Here is a 17,836-nt window from a genome sequence, read left to right on the forward strand (position 1 = left end):
AGCTTATGGAAGCCACAGGTAGAGTTGACTGCATGGACCTAGGGAGAGACTTCTTTTTGTTCTAGTTTAAAGCAAAGGAAGACATGGACAAAGTCCTCTCTGGTGGCCCGTGGTTCATTGGTGGTCACTTTGTGGCTATTAGGTTGTGAGAACCTAACTTTAAGGCCGCCATGGCTGTGGTGAGCACGGTAGCTGTCTGGGTTAGATTGAATGAGCTACTCGTGGAGTACTATGATGCAGTAGCTCTTCGGGAAATCAGGAGTGCCATAGGACCAATACTAAAAGCGGATACTAACACAGCTTCAGGGAAACAAGGGAGATATGCACGTTTTTGTGTGCAGATTGATCTCTCTAAACCTTTGGTGAGAACGATCCAAGTTGGGAAGCTGACTCAGGGGGTCTTATATGAAGGCATTGGTGCCTTGTGTTTTGCTTGTGGTAGAATGGGTCATAGGAGTGATGGCTACCCTCATGTAATCTGTGGCCCTGAAGAAGTTAATACTACCCAGCATCTTGAGGGAAAGGGCAAGGAATCACATGTAGAAGTGCATGAGAGTACTGATGAAGATGGATATGGGCCATGGATGGTAGTCAAAAGGAAGAAGACAAGTCCAAAACAAACGAAATTAGTTGAGCCAACCTTAGTTAGGAGCTTCGGTTCTCCTAGTTTGGTCAGCCCAACTAGAACAAGTATGGGAAAGTTAGAAGCCCATACGCCTGTTGGGGGCCCAAGAATTCCTTTAATGGGGATAACATGAGGCATGAGGGCAATAAGGAAAAGACTAGTGCATGCAATATAGCTAGCAGTCAAATAGAAAGCAAAGGAACTTGTGCCAACGATTATATGGGTTTGGAAGCTTGTGCCCAATCTGAACCTAAGGACAATATGGCCAGTGGATTGTCAAATCCACCAGAGAAAGGGCTCACCAAACACAGCAGAGATAGGTCTTTTCAGCCTAAGAAAGAGAAAAAAAATTAAAATCCTTTCTCAAGGAGTAGCACAACCGAAATCAAAGCAAACCTTCACTAAGTCCCTGAGTGTAGGCGGAATTAGTGAGGTGGCTGAATTCACAATGTTGGGTGATCAGAGGCCAAAGGAAGGTTGTGGCAGTGCCCAACGTGGTGATAGAGCAAATAAGGACAAGGCCAATGGAGGTTTGGGGGTGGTTCAACGAGGAGCAAAAGGAAGCATGGAGGAGCTTATTCCCTCTCAATCTGACGAGTTCGATGCTGAGGGATATGCCTCTCATGGATCCGGCGTGGCACTTGTGGCCAAACCCCTGGTGGAATTTCAAGTCGAACTTACCACCAGCGCAACAGGAAGAGGATGGTGTTATGGAGGACCTATCTGGACGTTTCTTTGGTGCCGGTCTTGTTCACATTGGATAGTCCAGTCAATTTAGAGGAGAGGAAAATTAGGAGAGTCAACCAATGGCAACCAGCTGGTATGGGAATGCTTACATAATGAGACTGATCCAAGTGTTGAAAATCAAGGAATTCCAGGTTCTAATCAGCTCACAACTGAGGGAGATGAGTATATTGGAGCACGGAGCCTTGTTTACAACCTCGGAAGGCCAAACTTAGACCAGCTTGAAGGAGATGGGATGGAGCTTGATCTCGCAAGGAAGAACATTGCCTTATCAAGATAAATTCCCTACCCCCAATCAATCTGTTACATGAAGATTACAATGAAATAATGGGCATGAGATCCACGTCTAATTTTGGGAAGTATCTTGGTTTTCAACTGAAGCAGCTTGGTTCAAGCAGCCAAGACTATAACTTTGTCATTGAAAGGGTGCAAGCTAAACTTGCTAGTTGGAAAGGGAATCTTCTCTCTTTTGTTGGGAGAATTGTTCTTACCCAATCTATTCTGACCACTGTTCCTTTGTATGCAATGTAGAATGTTATGCTCCCTAATTGTGTTCTTGAATCATTGGATAAGGTAACTAGGAATTTTATCTAAGGGTCTACTCCGGACAAAAGGAAATTGCACATGGTTAGTTGGAGCACGATCACCAAAGCCAAGAAGGAAGGTGGGCTTGGTCTGCAACCTGCAAAGCCTAAAAATTTGGCCTTGATGGCCAAGTTGAATTGAAGATACAAGATGGAGAAAGACAAGGATTGGGCTAAGGTTTTATGCAGCAAGTATAGGAATCCCAATGGGAGTGGTTCTTATGTTTGGAGGGGTGTGAAGCAGGGTAGTGGCATTCTTGAGAAAGGAATTAAATGGGTAGCTGGTTTTGATTCTAAGTTGAGTTTTTGGTATGATAAATGGATGGATATGGTTAAAATTAGAAGCTTGATTGAAAGCCCTTTAAGGAGGGAAGCGGATAAGTGGATGGTGAGGGATGTCCATGTAGGGGAGAGGTGGGATTTCTCCAGGTTTTCTTTTGTGTTTCTTGATAAGATTTTGAGGATGCTTAGAGCTGTGCCTTTCCCTTCTAGTTATTGGTGTGAAGACAAAGTAGTGTGGGGTTACTCACCATCGGGGGAGTTTGACCAAAAGACTACCCATGCCATTGCTAGAGGGGATAGTGGTCTAGCTGCCAGGTTTGAGGGAGATTGGGTTTGGAAAGTGGACTCCATGCCGAGAATTAAATGTTTCTTGTGGAAAGTCTGTCACTGAAGCATTCCAGTGAAGGAAGTGCTCTATGGAAAGGGCATCACCCAAGATGCTCAATGCTGTGTCTGCAACAATGAAAGGGATTCAATCATTCATGCTATACGAGATTGTAGTTTTGCTAAATCTGTTTAGGACAACTTCAACATAGCTTCGGATTTTCCAGATTTTTATAGCCTAGACCTAATTCCATGGCTAAAGATTAACTTAAACCTTCAATCCCAAAGATCAGATTTGATGCCATGGAAGGTGATGTTCTCCTTTGTGGTTTGGAATTTATGGGTGCATAGGAATAATGTTGCTTTTAAGGGAGTAAGGTTAAACTAGAACCTTTGGTCTCACTTTGTGGTTTGGAATTTATGGGTGCATAGGAATAATGTTGCTTTTAAGGGAGTAAGGTTAAACTAGAACCTTTGGTCTCACTTCAAGCATGTTGCCACTCAGTTTCTGCTCTATGTTGGTAAAACAGGTAGGGCGGTGACCAGGGAAGCTAAGAGAGTCCGTTGGTTGAGACCGAGCCCTGGTTGGGTGAGGTTGAACACAGATGGTTTGTCCTTGGGCAATCCAGGTAAAGTTGGTGGAGGAGGTTTAATCCGAGATGAGAATGGAAGTTGGATTAAAGGTTTTATCTGTAATATTGGGTTTTCCTCTAGCATGGAAGCTGAGTTGTGGGCCCTTAGAGATGGTCTTTCCTTGTGCTTATCTCTTAACATACCTGCCGTGGAGGTTGAGATAGATGCTAAGGTTGTATGTGATTGGATTACCAACAGTAATAGTTCTAATCTTAACCTTTCCTCATTAATTGTGGACTGCAGGACTCTTCTCAGTCGCATACCTCAGGTCAAGCTCAATCACTACTTCCATGAAGCCAACTAGTGTACGTGCTGATGCACTAGCCAGGAAAGGAAATCTCTACCAGCAAGATTTCATGATTTTTGATAGTCCGCCTGTGGATATTTTGATGCTTTTTGTTAGGTTCTAAAGTCTTAGGATTTTATGTATTTAGAACTCTAATTTGTATTGTTAACAAACAATGATCAAAATAATGTGTTTAGAAGTGTTTTAGTCTTGCTCAAAGTTGTGCATTTATGTAAAGTTGGAATCGAGCTTAATGCAGAAAAGATTAATGCATTTCGGCCTGGCTCAATCGATCGAAGCTTAGGCTCGATCGATCAAAGCTCGGACAGAATGTTTTTCTGTAGAATTTTCCAACTCAGCCCTAGTTGTTTTAAAACGTTTTTAGGGTTTCTTATTTGTCCTAAGTATAAAAGGCAAACTCTAGCCACGTTTTAGTGTTACTCATATTGCGGTTTGTGTAAATCTTTTATGAGATCTAGAGGAGCTTTCCTTAACACAAACTTAGGGTTTTCAAGGAGAAGATTTATCTACACCTTGATGATCAACTCAGTTGCTGCCATTGAAACTTAAAGAAAACACAAGCGGGTGTGCTTGTATCTGGTGGTGAATCCAAGAAAGAAGAAGTCTGTGGATTCGGAGCTTGTACGGGGGTCGTGTCAGTAAGTTCTACTGGTTGGTAGCAATAAGAAGTCAAGCGTGGGGGCTAGTAAGTCTTATTGTATGAACTTCGATTCTTTCAAGATAGTGGATTCAAGTTTACCTTGAGGATAGCTAGGTCAAATCCTCCCCAGGTTTTTTCCGGTTTGGTTTCCTGGGTGATCATATCTTGTGTTATTTATTTTCCGCTGCTTTGCATGATTTGATCTTTGTTATTGTGATAACCTAAACTTGTTAAATTGGACTAAGTAACAACTTGGCTAATTACCTAGGTTAAATCAATTGGTTTTAAGGGGTCTAAAAACCATCAAGTGGTATCAGAGCGGGTAGCTCTTTTGTTGTTGATCTTTTGATCATTGAGCTGATCCTTGACCCCTGTTGTTATGGATTCTTGGAAATTCTTTTTGCTTATTCATCAACTTGCTTACTTTGTGTATTTGTTGCTTGTTGAGTTTGTTAAATCTTTCTTTGGACGCCTTGGTCTTATCATATGTGATAATATTTTTTTGTGTTATACTGCCTTAACAGCCTTAAAGGCACGTAATTCTTGTCTTTGGTATTTGGACAGTGGTTGTTCCAGGCATATGACAGAAAACAAAGAATTATTCAAGACCCTCTTTGAAGGAAAGATTGGGACAGTCACTTTTGGAGATGGAAGCAAACCTGTAATCAGAGGCATTGGAACTGTGGACATTCCAGGGTTACCAATCTTTGAAGATGTTTGGTATGTTAATGGACTGAAGGCAAATTTACATAGCATCAGTCAGATTTGCGACAATGGACTAAATGTTCTCTTCACTAAGTATGAATGTGAGATACTTGATAGAGGAGGTGACTGTATGTGTGTTGGTGTAAGGACAGTGGACAACTGTTATGGATTGACACCAAGCATAAGCAACAAGTGTTTTAGTGCAAAGATTGATCAAGTTGATTTGTGGCATCAATGGTTGGGGCATGCAAGTCATAAGCAGTTAGAAAAGATTTCCAAATGTGATGTTGTTGTTGGTTTACCTAAGTTTGAGAAGATAGATAAGTGCATATGTGGATCATGTCAGATAGGTAAACAGATAAAGTCTAAACATCCGTCTGTGGCTAGTGTTCAAACTTCAAGACCTCTGGAGTTACTGCACATTGATCTTATGGGTTCTGCTCGAGTTCAGAGTTTAGGAGGAAAGAAGTATATTCTAGTGGTTGTGGATACTTTACCAGATATACTTGGGTTGTGCTTTTAAAAGATAAAGCTGAGGCTTCTGAGAAGATGATACATCTGTGTAAGAAATTGCATGTTGAAAAAGATACTATGATAGCCAGGATTAGAAGTGACTATAGAAGAGAATTTGAGAATACCAAACTGGCTACCTTCTGCAATAAACAAGGCACACATCAAAAGTTCTCTTCACCCAAGACACCACAACAAAATGGGATAGTTGAACAGAAAAATAGGGTTGTTCAGGAGATGGCACGTGTCATGCTACACAATAAAAAATTGCCAAAATCCTTCTCGGGAGAAGCAGTTAACACTGCTTGTCATACACTCAACCGGATGTATTTCAGACCTGATTCCAAGAAGACTCCTTATGAACTCTAGAGAGGAAAGAAGCCAATCGTTAAGTATTTCAAGATATTTGGTAGTGATTGTTACATTCTACGTGATAGAGAGAACCTAGAGAAATTTGATGCAAAGAGTAACAAGTGATATTTTCTAGGGTACTTCTCTATTAGTAGAGTATATAAAGTGTATAATCTGAGAACCAAAACTGTCATGGAATCATCAAATGTTGTGATCAATAATGAAGTATGTCTAGAAGCACATTCAGAAAGTACTACTCCGGTTCAAGATAAGTCTATGGAGGTTAATGACTCACTTCCTGTTGATTATGTTGGGAAACATAGTGATGAGGAGTTAATGGTGTTAAATGATGCAATTTCTATGCCATCAAGTCCTGAACCATCCACTCCGGTTCATGAGACTCAACAGGCTCAACATGAGTTTAGTCTTTCATCAAGACAGAAAGGTACATCCACATCTCTAGTTAAAGGTCCTTCCTCTAGAGTAAGGCTTAACCATCCCTCCTCAAATATATTGGGAAGTCTGAATGATAACATGAGATTAAGGTCAAAAGTCTTAAGTGTAATTACACACTCATGCTATCTGTCCCAATTTGAACCGAAAAAGGTAGATGAGGCACTTTAAGATACTAATTGGGTAAACTCTATGCATGAAGAACTTCATCAATTTGTTCGGAATGATGTGTGAGAATTAGTTCCTAGACCAAAGGATGTAAATGTAATTGGAACTAAATGGATCTTTAAGAACAAGTCAGATGAACATGACACTGTTATCAGAAATAAATCAAGACTTGTTGCTCAAGGCTACACACAAGTGGAAGGGATTGACTTTGATGAGACCTTTGCTCCGGTAGCAAGATTGGAATCCATTAGGATACTGTTGGCTATAACTAGTCATCTGAACTTCAAGCTATATCAAATGGATGTCAAAAGTGCTTTCTTGAATAGAATGCTGCAAGAAGAAGTATATGTTGAACAACCAAAAGGCTTTGTTGATCCTCACAGACTGGATGATGTGTATAAATTGAAGAGAGTTCTGTATGGTTTGAAACAAGCTCCACGGGCTTGGTATGATAGATTGACTGCATATCTCACTGAGCATGGCTTCAAAAGGGGATCTGCAGACACTACTCTCTTCATAAGAAAGGATAAGAACATTTTTGTTGTAACTCAAATTTATGTTGATGATATTGTTTTTGGTGCTACTAATGACTCTCTTGCTCATTCTTTTACAGATGAAATGAAGGCGATGTTTGAAATGAGTATGGTTGATGAACTAACTTATTTCTTGGGATTGCAGGTGAAGCAAACGGACTCAGGGATCTACATCAACCAAGCAAAATATGCAAAGAATCTAGTCAAGAGATTTGGACTGGACAATACTGCATATGCTAGAACACCAATGGCCGCCAATGCAAAATTAACAAATGATCCATCAGGTAAGTCTGTTGGTGTTACACTATACAGAAGTATGATTGGATGTCTTTTATATTTGATTGCTAGTCGGCCTGATATTGCATTTAGTGTTGGTGCTTGTTCTAGATTTCAATCTAATCCTAAAGTTTCACACTTAAATACTGTCAAAAGAATAATTAAATATGTTGCTGGAACTTGTGATTATGGATTATTTTATAGTAAAGAGTCTAATCTGTCTCTTGCTGGTTTCTCTGATTCTGATTGGGCTGGTAATGCTAATGATAGAAAAAGCACCACTGGTGGGTGTTTTTATGTTGGAGTTAATCTTGTTGCTTGGATGAGTAAAAAGAAAAATTTTGTGTCCTTGTCTATTGCCGAGGCAGAATATATTGCTGCTGGAAGTTGTTGCTCACAACTTCTTTGGATGAAAAAGGTTTTAACTGATTATGAGATATCCCAAGATACCATGGTTGTTTACTGTGATAACTCTAGTGCTATTGACATATCTAAGAACCCTGTTCAACATTCTAAGACTAAGCACATAGAGATTAGGTATCACTTCATTAGGGATCTTGTTGAAAGAAAGATTGTGTGTCTTGAGTATATTCCTACTGAACATCAGAATGCCGACATTTTCACTAAACCTCTTAATAGAAGTAAGTTTGAGACTCTTCGTCAAGTAATTTGTGTGATTTTGTGTCCCTGATCTATCTTGGCCTTCTTGGTCCTTGTGCTTTATTACTCTACCCTTTGTGACCATTGTTCTTTGGTTTTGTTTTTTTGTTTTTGTTTTTTTTTTTTCTAGGATTTGCATTGCATAACATTCATGCATTTCATTCTAGTTGTTTTTTTTTAATTAAAAAAAAAAAAGGAAGAAAAAGGAAGCAAATTTTGTTTTGTACTATTCTTCTTGGTTTTTGAGAACAAGGTTGGTCAATTTATTTTCACATAACATGTCGTTTGTACCTTATTTAGCTTTGATGAGCTTACTTATTGCACTTTACTAGTTGAAGTTTTGTAGTGCATGTTGTGTGGGAAAGATGTTTATGGTTTTTGATTACTCTGTCTTAATCTTGAAGTCACATGTTTTTAAATGTTGGACTTGAACTTTTAGAGAAAGGCATAAATAACCATCTCACCATTGTTCACTAGCCAATCATGAACACCTTAGTGCATATCATAAGATTTTGTACTTGAGAAAGTGTAGCACATGCACAATAAGAACATAAGGTGAAATCTCGGTTTAAATTGCTTAATTCTTAAAATTAAAATTGGTGTGTATTATTAGGCTTGGTGCCAAAATCACATGACTTAAAATTAGTGTGTATATTATGAGGCATAAATTCAAAAAACTTACATGATTGCAAGCTTATGATCTAGGAGATGTGGGAGTTATATGATGTAACTCTTTAGGTGATAATCTCTTTTAAATTCTTTGTGATGAATTTTGTAGACTTTGTGATTGATTGCTATTCACATATCACCTCACATGTATCTCAAGCTTTTGCTAATTGCACACACTATACGAGTTACTCTTTGCTAAACTTTGTACATGTTATTGTGTGTGTTTATGGTCTGACCAACCAAGTTTTGCAAATACTTTGAATTTTGTGCAAAATTAATTTGTTGCTTGAAAATTTGTGGAGAATGCAAGAAATTTTATCTTTGGGAAATTTGGGCTTAAAATTTTTGTTTTTGAAATTTACATCATCACATACTCATGCATTTTGTTTTTAAATTTCAATGCTTTGAGTTGATTCTGAATTTTAAAAAAAAAAACTATGTTTTTCCTCAAATTTAGTGAGCCTCTGCCCATTTCGATCGATCCATTCTATTTTTCGATCAATCGAAATTTTTTAAATATGTTTGAGAGAGCCTCTGACTGTTTCGATCGATCGAAACTGATTTTCGATCGATCGAACTTTTTTCAAATTGTTTTGTTAAAGCCTCTGTCTGTTTCGATCGATCGAGGCTGATTTTCGATCGATCGAAACTCGTGAATCATGTTTTTTTTTTTTTAAAAGTCAGATTAGACTTTTTCAAAGTCACTTTTTCAGAACTTTTCAAACTTTCCTCTCTCTCTCCGATTTGGCTAGGCTTCACTAAGGATTTTTTGTCGTTTTCCTCCGGAATTTTTGCAAGGTTTTTGTCTCCCAAGGCCGGTAAGACCATTATACCCTTCCTTTTGCATTTTATTTCATGATTTCATGCATTTTTCATGCATTGCATTGGGCATTTTCGGAACTATTCATGTTTGGGGTTTTTGATGTTTCAAGCCATGTTTTCTAAAATTGATCATTGGGTTTTGTCTCTATATTGTTATATTAATGATATATGTTGGTTAATTTGATCAATTTGGTGGTTTGTGAAAAATTGAAAATTCTAGGGTTTGTAATTGCTTTGAATTGGGGATTTTGTCAAAGTGGGTTAAATTGATGAAATTGGCTTGTTCAATTGATGTAATTGGTCATTATTTTCTGAAATCTATCTTGTAAGATGATCAATTAGTCAATATCTTTCAAATTGATCAAGTGGTTTTCCAAATTTTGGGGTTTTGTGTCAATACCTCTATGTTCAAGCCAATTTTGTGAATTTGAACTTATTTGGACTTAATTGCACTGCATTAGGACATGCATCATGCCATTTAAATTGTTCATGCATCATATAGATTTTTGTTCTATATTTTTTTTGTGCTAACTTGCAGTCTGCCCTTGGTATTTTTTTTTTTTTTTTTTTTTCTCTTTGCTTTGTGTTTTGGTCCTTATCCTAGCACCATGCCTAGGAAAACCAGAGCCCATAGGACCCCTTCCACTTTCTCTGAGTCTCCCTCTAGGAGTGAGGTGTTTAGGAATGATAAGTGCAGAGAGGCCTTTGATACTTTGAACAGTAAGCGTAAGATTTGGGCTGAGCGTGTTGTGGTTTTAGATGAGATTGATCCGACCATTAGGGCTAACTTTGAGTCTAGAGGTTGGTTGCCTCTCTTAGAGATAGATCATCCACTCCCAACCACCCTGATTAGAGAGTTCTTCTCAAACCTCTCTTGCCACATCTATGATTCTAATACCCTTGTTAGGATTTGGATACGAGGTGTTGAGTTCACCATTACCCATCAAGTAGTGGTTGAGGCTCTTGGGGTTCCGGCTGTTCGGGAGTCTGACTATCCCTATGATGAGTCACCCTCTTTAGATGTTGTCATGTCATACATCACTGGGTCATCTATCTAGTGGGGTTCTGATCTTCAGATCACGTTCGTTGAGCTTACCGAGACTACCTATCTTTTTCTTTAGGATAGCGTGTCATTCGTTGTGGCCTATTTCTCACTTCCACACCATCCCTTTAGAGCGATGTGTGTTTTTGTATGCGTTCATTTCTGGAGCGTCTATCAGTTTTCCACATCTGTTCCTTCGTTCTTTGAACGAGGTTCATAGGAGTTTTGCCGTAGGGCATGCGCTTATTCATCCTATTTTCATTCATAGGATTTTGCTCTTTTTAGGTCTAGATGGTTTTCCGTCTGGTGAGCTTGTGCATGTTGTTGCTCCCATAGGTGCCACCTTTCTTAGACAGAGGGCTGCTCACTTGAGAGTTGCTCCTTCGCGTCCTAGAGGTGTGTCATCTGGTGCTATTCCCCCTCCTCCCTCTTCTACAGGTGCTAATGCTGCTGAGACATCGGGTGCTGCTGCTGCTGATGCTGATGCTGATGTTCCTCCACCGACTACTTCGAATGATACAGACATTCGACGTACGTTGGATCATGTCTTGACCGTTTAAACGGCTCATGGACAGATTTTGGTGGACGTGCTTGATGAGATCCGTGCCTTGTGTGCGGAGTTGGCATAGTTTAGACCACCTCCCTTTTGATGATGGTGTTTGTTTGCCCTTTGGCATTCCGTCACAAAAAGGGGGAGTACTTTGTAGAGTTTTTGTTTTCAAGGGGAGAGTATTTTGGTTGGAGCTTGTGGAGTTTAGATTGTATCTAGATGCTTCACATTGTATTTTACCTTTTTAGCTCTTGCCATGTTTTTGATGGGTTATTCATGTTAGGGGGAGTGAGTATTTTTGTTGGTATTTTATATGTTTATTGTTTCAAACTGTTTATTGATTTATATTTATGAGTTATTCATTGATATATGTCTTCATTGTGTATTGTTTGAAATCAAGAATTTATTTTGTTTACTTGTATTGTTTCCACACATGTGGTTATGCATTTTGTTTATTGTTTCAGGAAATATATAGGTTAATTCAATTAAGCTGCTGTCTACACTTGCAACTGATGGATAGTAGTTAGTATTGAATTTTTTTTATGAACATTATTTTTGTAAAGGGCTTTTATTTTGTAAAGGGCTTTTATTTTGTAAACTTTGAGCTTCTAGTTGTGTTTTGTCATGGATTGCCAAAGGGGGAGTTTGTTAGGTTCTAAAGTCTTAGGATTTTATGTATTTAGAACTCTAATTTGTATTGTTGGCAAACCATGATCAAAATAATGTGTTTAGAAGTGTTTTAGTCTTGCTTAAAGTTGTGCGTTTATGTAAAGTTGGAATCGAGCTTAATGCAGAAAAGATTAATGCATTTCGGCCTGGCTCGATCGATCGAAACTTAGGCTCGATCGATCGAAGCTCGGGCAGAATGGTTTTCTGCAGAATTTTCCAACTCAGCCCTAGTTGTTTTAAAACGTTTTTAGGGTTTTTTATTTGTCCTAAGTATAAAAGGCAAACTCTAGCCACATTTTAGTGTTGCTCATATTGCGGTTTGTGTAAATCTCTTGTGAGATCTAGAGGAGTTTTCCTTTACACAAACTTAGGGTTTTCAAGGAGAAGATTTATCTACACCTTGATGATCAACTCAGTTGCTGCCATTGAAACTTAAAGAAAACACAAGCGGGTGTGCTTGTATTTGGTGGTGAATCCAAGAAAGAAGGAGTCCGTGGATTCGGAGATTGCACGTGGTCGTGTCAGTAAGTTCTACTGGTTGGTAGCAATAAGAAGTCGAGCGTGGGGGCTTGTAAGTCTCATGGTATGAATTTCGATTCTTTCAAGATAGTGGATTCAAGTTTACCTTGAGGATAGCTAGATTAAATCCTCCCCAGGTTTTTACCAGTTTGGTTTCCTGGGTGATCATATCTTGTGTTATTTATTTTCCGCTGCTTTGCATGATTTGATCTTTGTTATTGTGATAACCTAGACTTGTTAAATTGAACTAAGTAACAACTTGGCTAATTACCTAGGTTAAGTTAATTGGTTTTAAGGGGTCTAAAAACCATCACTTTTGTATATGACAGTATTGCCAAAAAAGAAAGAAAAGAGATATGTCACGTTTGTACTAACCTGTTAAATTTATGGTTTATTGATTTGTTTACTAATGGGATAGATACAAAGTGTTCATGTGAAGTGTTATCATCCAACCGAAATGTACGTGCAGGTAATGGTAACAGTGAATCAATGAAACACACAATAACAACAATGATAATAACTCCAATATAGAAAAGTTGTACCTGTACCTGTCTGAAATCGAATTGAAACAATTAACCAGTACAAACTCAACTTAGGATTGATATCACTCGTTTCCATCTTGATTGTCTTTGGACAGGTATAAGTGGGTCAATGAGAAATTAATAATTATCAATTACTATTTCCTAATATTACATGGCAAAAGACAAAAGTTATCATTGCATTTTTAATATATTTTTACTTTGATTCTAAATATATTAATATTTATGAATTTAATTTCATTATATTCTGCTCCTTTCAGAATGGGCGGCCTAAGCCAGGTCATCAATCATTATAAGCTCAATTTAAAAAAGCACAATATGGCCTTATACTCTGCACCTTTATTGCCACGGCCACCCTAGTCATTTGGTCAAGAATGGTTATTGCTTTCTCAATATAACAAGAAACAGCTAAATTAATATAACAAGACAAAACCGTTTAAGAGAAGTTCCGTTACGTAAAATAAAAAATGACTACGGTACTGGTCATTCTTTTCATAGAAATTTGTCTGCAGTATTATTCTGATGCATAAATAATAATAATAATAAAACACACTGAGTTTTTGGTTAGGTTTTTCCATTTCCAGAAAGTTACTTTTTTTTCCACAATGTCACAGCCATTTGAAAGATTTTTCATATTTAAAACAACCAAAATTTGAAAGAAATTAATACACACGCCACACCGTTTGCAAATCTTGTTTGAAGTTCCAGCACCAATAGAGTGCTAGATATATTCGTAATATAAGTCCTAAAATGACCATTCTCTGTTATAAGGTGCATTTTTTTTGGGTATAGCATCTGATCGATTTGATAAAGTTTATATTTTGTTTAATAGTACTAAACCACTAAAACTATATGCATCTGAAACAGGCAGGCAGATTTGGACACTTCTGCCCTGAAAGCCTGAACACAATATATATATATATATATATATATATATATATAAAAGATAAAATCATACTAGCTCTAACCTAATCTAAATGTAAATGTGTATAAAACTCTCTCCTAGAGACTTGAACTACAGCTTTTACCCCTCATGTCTTACAAGCACTTATACTTGTAAAATGACTATCATAACAAGGATGTGCAGTAGTGAACGCAATTTATACTTGTTACACAATATGTGTGAAGTCCAATTTATCAAACATTTTAACTTAGCTTTTGTTTGGTATATTTTATCGACTTGTTTATTTTTTTAGGCAAATGTATAAAATAAGATAAAACCATATTATTATCTAAGTTATTTTTTTAAGTAAAATAAACCAATAAAATAAATTATACCAAATACACGCTTATTATTTCTTCTATCCAAGAAGGAGAAAGTTTGGCTATTGCTACAACTCTCATTAAAAAATAAATAACTACATATTTTAAAAATATAGCAGCTGAATTGTATGATTTTTATGTTCTTAACACATATATCAAATTTTGTGTCATTACATGTTATTTACTATTCGATCCATAATTTTTTTTTTTTTTAATGTATAATTCTAAACTACAAAAACGTGAAATTTATACATTTGATTGATAACATAACTATTAATTTTTGATTTTTTGAAAATTTAATAATCATGAAGGATTTAAAAAGATCATATAATTTAATAGTAGATTTATCAAAATTCACATATAATAAAAAGATATTAGACAAAAATGTAGCCAAACTCTGTTCATCCAGGACTATACACTATAGTTGCTAAAACTCTTGAAAATGAAATTGGACAGGTTGGATTAGATTTTTCACACTAGTTTATAGGATAAGTTAAATTAATGCTATTGCCGAATGGAAGATGCAAACAGAATAACATTAATTTGGCCCCCACCACAAAGATTGAGAGGGCTAGACATAAACATCTTTCTTTTTTGGACGAATGGGGATGTAACACCTTAGCCATGATAGTGCCCGAAATGGTTTTTTATTCATGTTGATGTCTCTTTTAAATTGTTTGGTTTGCCTGTAAATCAAAAGGAAAAATTATTCGAAGTTAGACCCTTGAAAGTGTGTGACACTAGCTTGATGATCACTCTCTTAAGCTCTCTTTACCTAACACCCCCACATAAACTTACCGCACGCAGTTTCCTTTTTGCTTGGGAGAGCCTTTGATTTCAGCTTTGAAGCTAAAATTTCTAGTGGAGAATGAAAAGTACAAGAAGATCAATTTTTAGCCGTATGATGATACGATGATGCAAACAATGACTTCATCTAGGATTGAGACAATGGAGTCGGTATTTGTGACGAAGCAAGCAAACCCCATTTGCAATTTTGCATTGTCAACGGCCTTTTTTTTTTTTAAAAAAAAAAATTTTAATTTTATTTTATTTTTCTTGGTCCATTTTTTAATTAGATAAAATAAAATTATACAGTAAATCTTAGCAGCTGGTATTATTAACGGTTTAGGAGTATAAAGATTGGGCACGCGGTTGAGACTTGAGACTAGTCGTATATATATTTGCTATGTGGTAGACTAATTAAAGTTTGGCACGTTTTATTTGATGGGAAAGTTTGGCACGTTGATTTGATGAATATCGTTGACTATTAGGATAGTGAATTTCAATTTAAACATTCCTTGCTTTGCTTGGTTTGCAGGCTATCTTTTTGTATAGGGGCGGTTTCATTCCTAATCTGTGGAATATTTGTAGTCAATTTCTTTTTCTCGATTTGTAAAAATCAACAATAAAGATAAGAATTAGTCATTTAAAAAAAAAAAAAAATTAAAAAAATTTAAAAGAGGAAGCTGCTAAGTGTCTTATCAATCATTTGATCATTGGTCAATTCCCGACTAATTCGGGGGGTTTATCCGAATCAAAAGTCCTGTAGATCTGAAGTACCATTTACACCTTCAAATTTCAAATACATGTAGCTGGTTTTCCTTATGGTCATAAAAGTTGGACAACCTATAATTAGTAAATTAAAACAAAAAGTATTCTAGGAAAATTAACAGGTGAGCAATTATTAATAGAATAATACTAGAGATACAAATTTTTTTACAAAATTATTCACAAACGGCTGATGCTTTGAATGATTATTAGTAAATTAAAAATGATATTATTGATAGACTTAAATGAAAATCAATAAAAAGCTGACCGCATCAACTGTTTATAAATATTAGTAGCCAACAGATTATTTGACAAATAAATACTAGTAGCCAAGTAGAGATTACACCACTAAGTTCCATAGTGTTTGTTGGGGGAAATTAAATAATTTAAATTACCAACTTGATGAATCTTTCAAATCTGATCACAATCATGCTATCATTTGCGTAGATAATTGGCCAAGCATGATTGAATTTTTGTATCACTCGTGTTAAAGTTACATTAATAATTTATTTCATAACTAAAACAAAATACATATAAAAAATGTGACGATATGAATGAAACTAACAAGTTATTGAATGGTCATTAGTTTTGGAATGAGAAATTAAATAAACAAATAAAATAATTCAAAGTCGACCAATCTTGTTTAAAAAGTTAAAAAAGACCCTAGAACCAAACCTAATAAAGAATATAAAAAATAATGAAATAAACAAAGAGATTAGAGTGAGATTTGGTAAGACGTAAAGACAACTAGTTGGGGTTGTAGTTTGGATAGAGCTTTCATTGTGTATAGCTTTCGAAATCAAGGTCTTCGTGCGGTTTTGCGTTAAAGTCTCTATGGGCTTGGCGTGAAGAGCTGGACTCCAATCCATTACTCCACGTCATCAACCCTTCTCATCCTTTTTTAAACCAAACATTACAACCCCTTCTTCTTCAATTCACTTCTAACTAACCATAATCACAATATCTCTCTCTCTTTCTCAAATTCTCGCTCGCTCACAAAACCAACAACCAAAAATGGAAGGTCTTATTCCATTTGTATACAGGGCCATAATGCAACACAAGAATGGAAACCAAGGCCATTTACCACTTGGGTCATGGTTCAATGAGTCACCCTCAGCTTCCTATATGAGACTCCCTGGTGATTCAGGACGGTTCCAAACCTCAGACGTACAACTTTTTCGTTCTGAGTATGGGTTTTCTTCTACTTCTTCACCATCTTCCAAGGCTGTTTCTACTAAGACCCAAGTAATTGTGTCGTCTGGGGTTCAATCTCCATTTTGTTGTTTGACTCCTCGTCGAGTGGCAGCATGAATATTACTACGTGTCTGAAGAAAAAGATTAAGGCAAGGAACATGTTTTTAGTAATGGTCAGGTGTGATATGTAATTGCATCTAAGGCCATTTCTATGTGATGGTTGAAAGTTGAATCTTTTCTTACTTTGTTTCTTTCTTTTAAGGCTGTAATGTAATGCATAAGCGTGTGGAAAAACCGAAGGGACCCCTACGCTTTTGCTTTGTGTTATTGTGTTAGTGTGAATTTGTGAAGGGGGAAAGTTAGGTTTGTGGAGATGTATTGTTGTGGATTGTGATGTGGAATGATAAGAAGGTGGGTCATATCCTTCATTAACTGTAAATTCAATGTAGCAGTTGCTTTTGTTCTTGTTGTGTTTCTCTTTCATTAACCCATTTGTCTATGGCTGACGTTTTCTTGATATCCCCTTCTCTTTCTTAATTGTCAATTTTTTTTTTTTACATAAACATGGTAAGGACTAAGGAGATCCAAGAGTGGGCCAAAAACATTGTTAAAAACCAGATAAGATTTTTTGTTTTGTAGTGGGACCAGTTGTAAGTTTTTTTTGTTTATTTATTTTTTTTATTTTTGTCAACAAAAGAAAATAATTAGATTAACTAGCCATAAAAACTGAGGTAGTGTCTATAAGCCTTAAAGAGTACAACCCATTAGCATCAGAGTTCACAATTACATTAATATCATAGGTAGGTGGTCCATTATTGCTGCTCTTATTTGCAAATTATAATGTCCAACCATATTTTCAGCATAATAATAATAATAATAAAGTTCTCACCATCTCTCTACAAGATGTTGTAGATATGAAGGCGGGTTGATACCTCCCTAAACACTAAGTACCATCTCTCTACAACCTAATGTTGTATATATCAGGGTATGTCGATACTTTCCTAAGCACTAAGAGTGTGCTTGGGGGTGGGGGGCCATCTCTCTGCATGTTAAAGTTGTAGATAATAAGGCAAATTGGTACCTCTCTAGACTTCGAGCACTGAGTGCGTGCTTAGGTTTCATTTGGTTGGAGGGGTGGAAAAATTGAAGGATAGAAAATGAGAATAAAGTAGAAAAGTTTGGGGATAGAAAAATTTTTTAGTTTTCCTTCGGTGTGTTTAGTTGGA

The 17,836-nt window shown here is 36.7% G+C and overlaps 1 protein-coding gene and 1 long non-coding RNA gene across 2 annotated transcripts; both read left to right on the forward strand.

Annotated features, from left to right (window-relative positions):
- Window positions 1–862: 862 nt before the first annotated feature.
- Window positions 863–3,697, forward strand: LOC126692651 (uncharacterized). Its single transcript, XR_007645053.1, has 2 exons — window positions 863–2,937; window positions 3,019–3,697. It is a non-coding gene; the product is annotated as an uncharacterized LOC126692651 (long non-coding RNA).
- A 12,644-nt stretch (window positions 3,698–16,341) lies between these two features.
- Window positions 16,342–17,075, forward strand: LOC126692652 (uncharacterized). Its single transcript, XM_050388343.1, has one exon. The coding sequence runs from the start codon at window positions 16,431–16,433 to the stop codon at window positions 16,725–16,727; it is 297 nt and encodes a 98-aa protein (XP_050244300.1). The 5' UTR covers window positions 16,342–16,430; the 3' UTR covers window positions 16,728–17,075.
- The last annotated feature ends 761 nt before the right edge of the window (window positions 17,076–17,836 follow it).

The sequence above is a fragment of the Quercus robur genome, chromosome 7, assembly GCF_932294415.1.
Source record: "Quercus robur chromosome 7, dhQueRobu3.1, whole genome shotgun sequence".
NCBI classification, from domain to species: Eukaryota; Viridiplantae; Streptophyta; class Magnoliopsida; order Fagales; family Fagaceae; genus Quercus; species Quercus robur.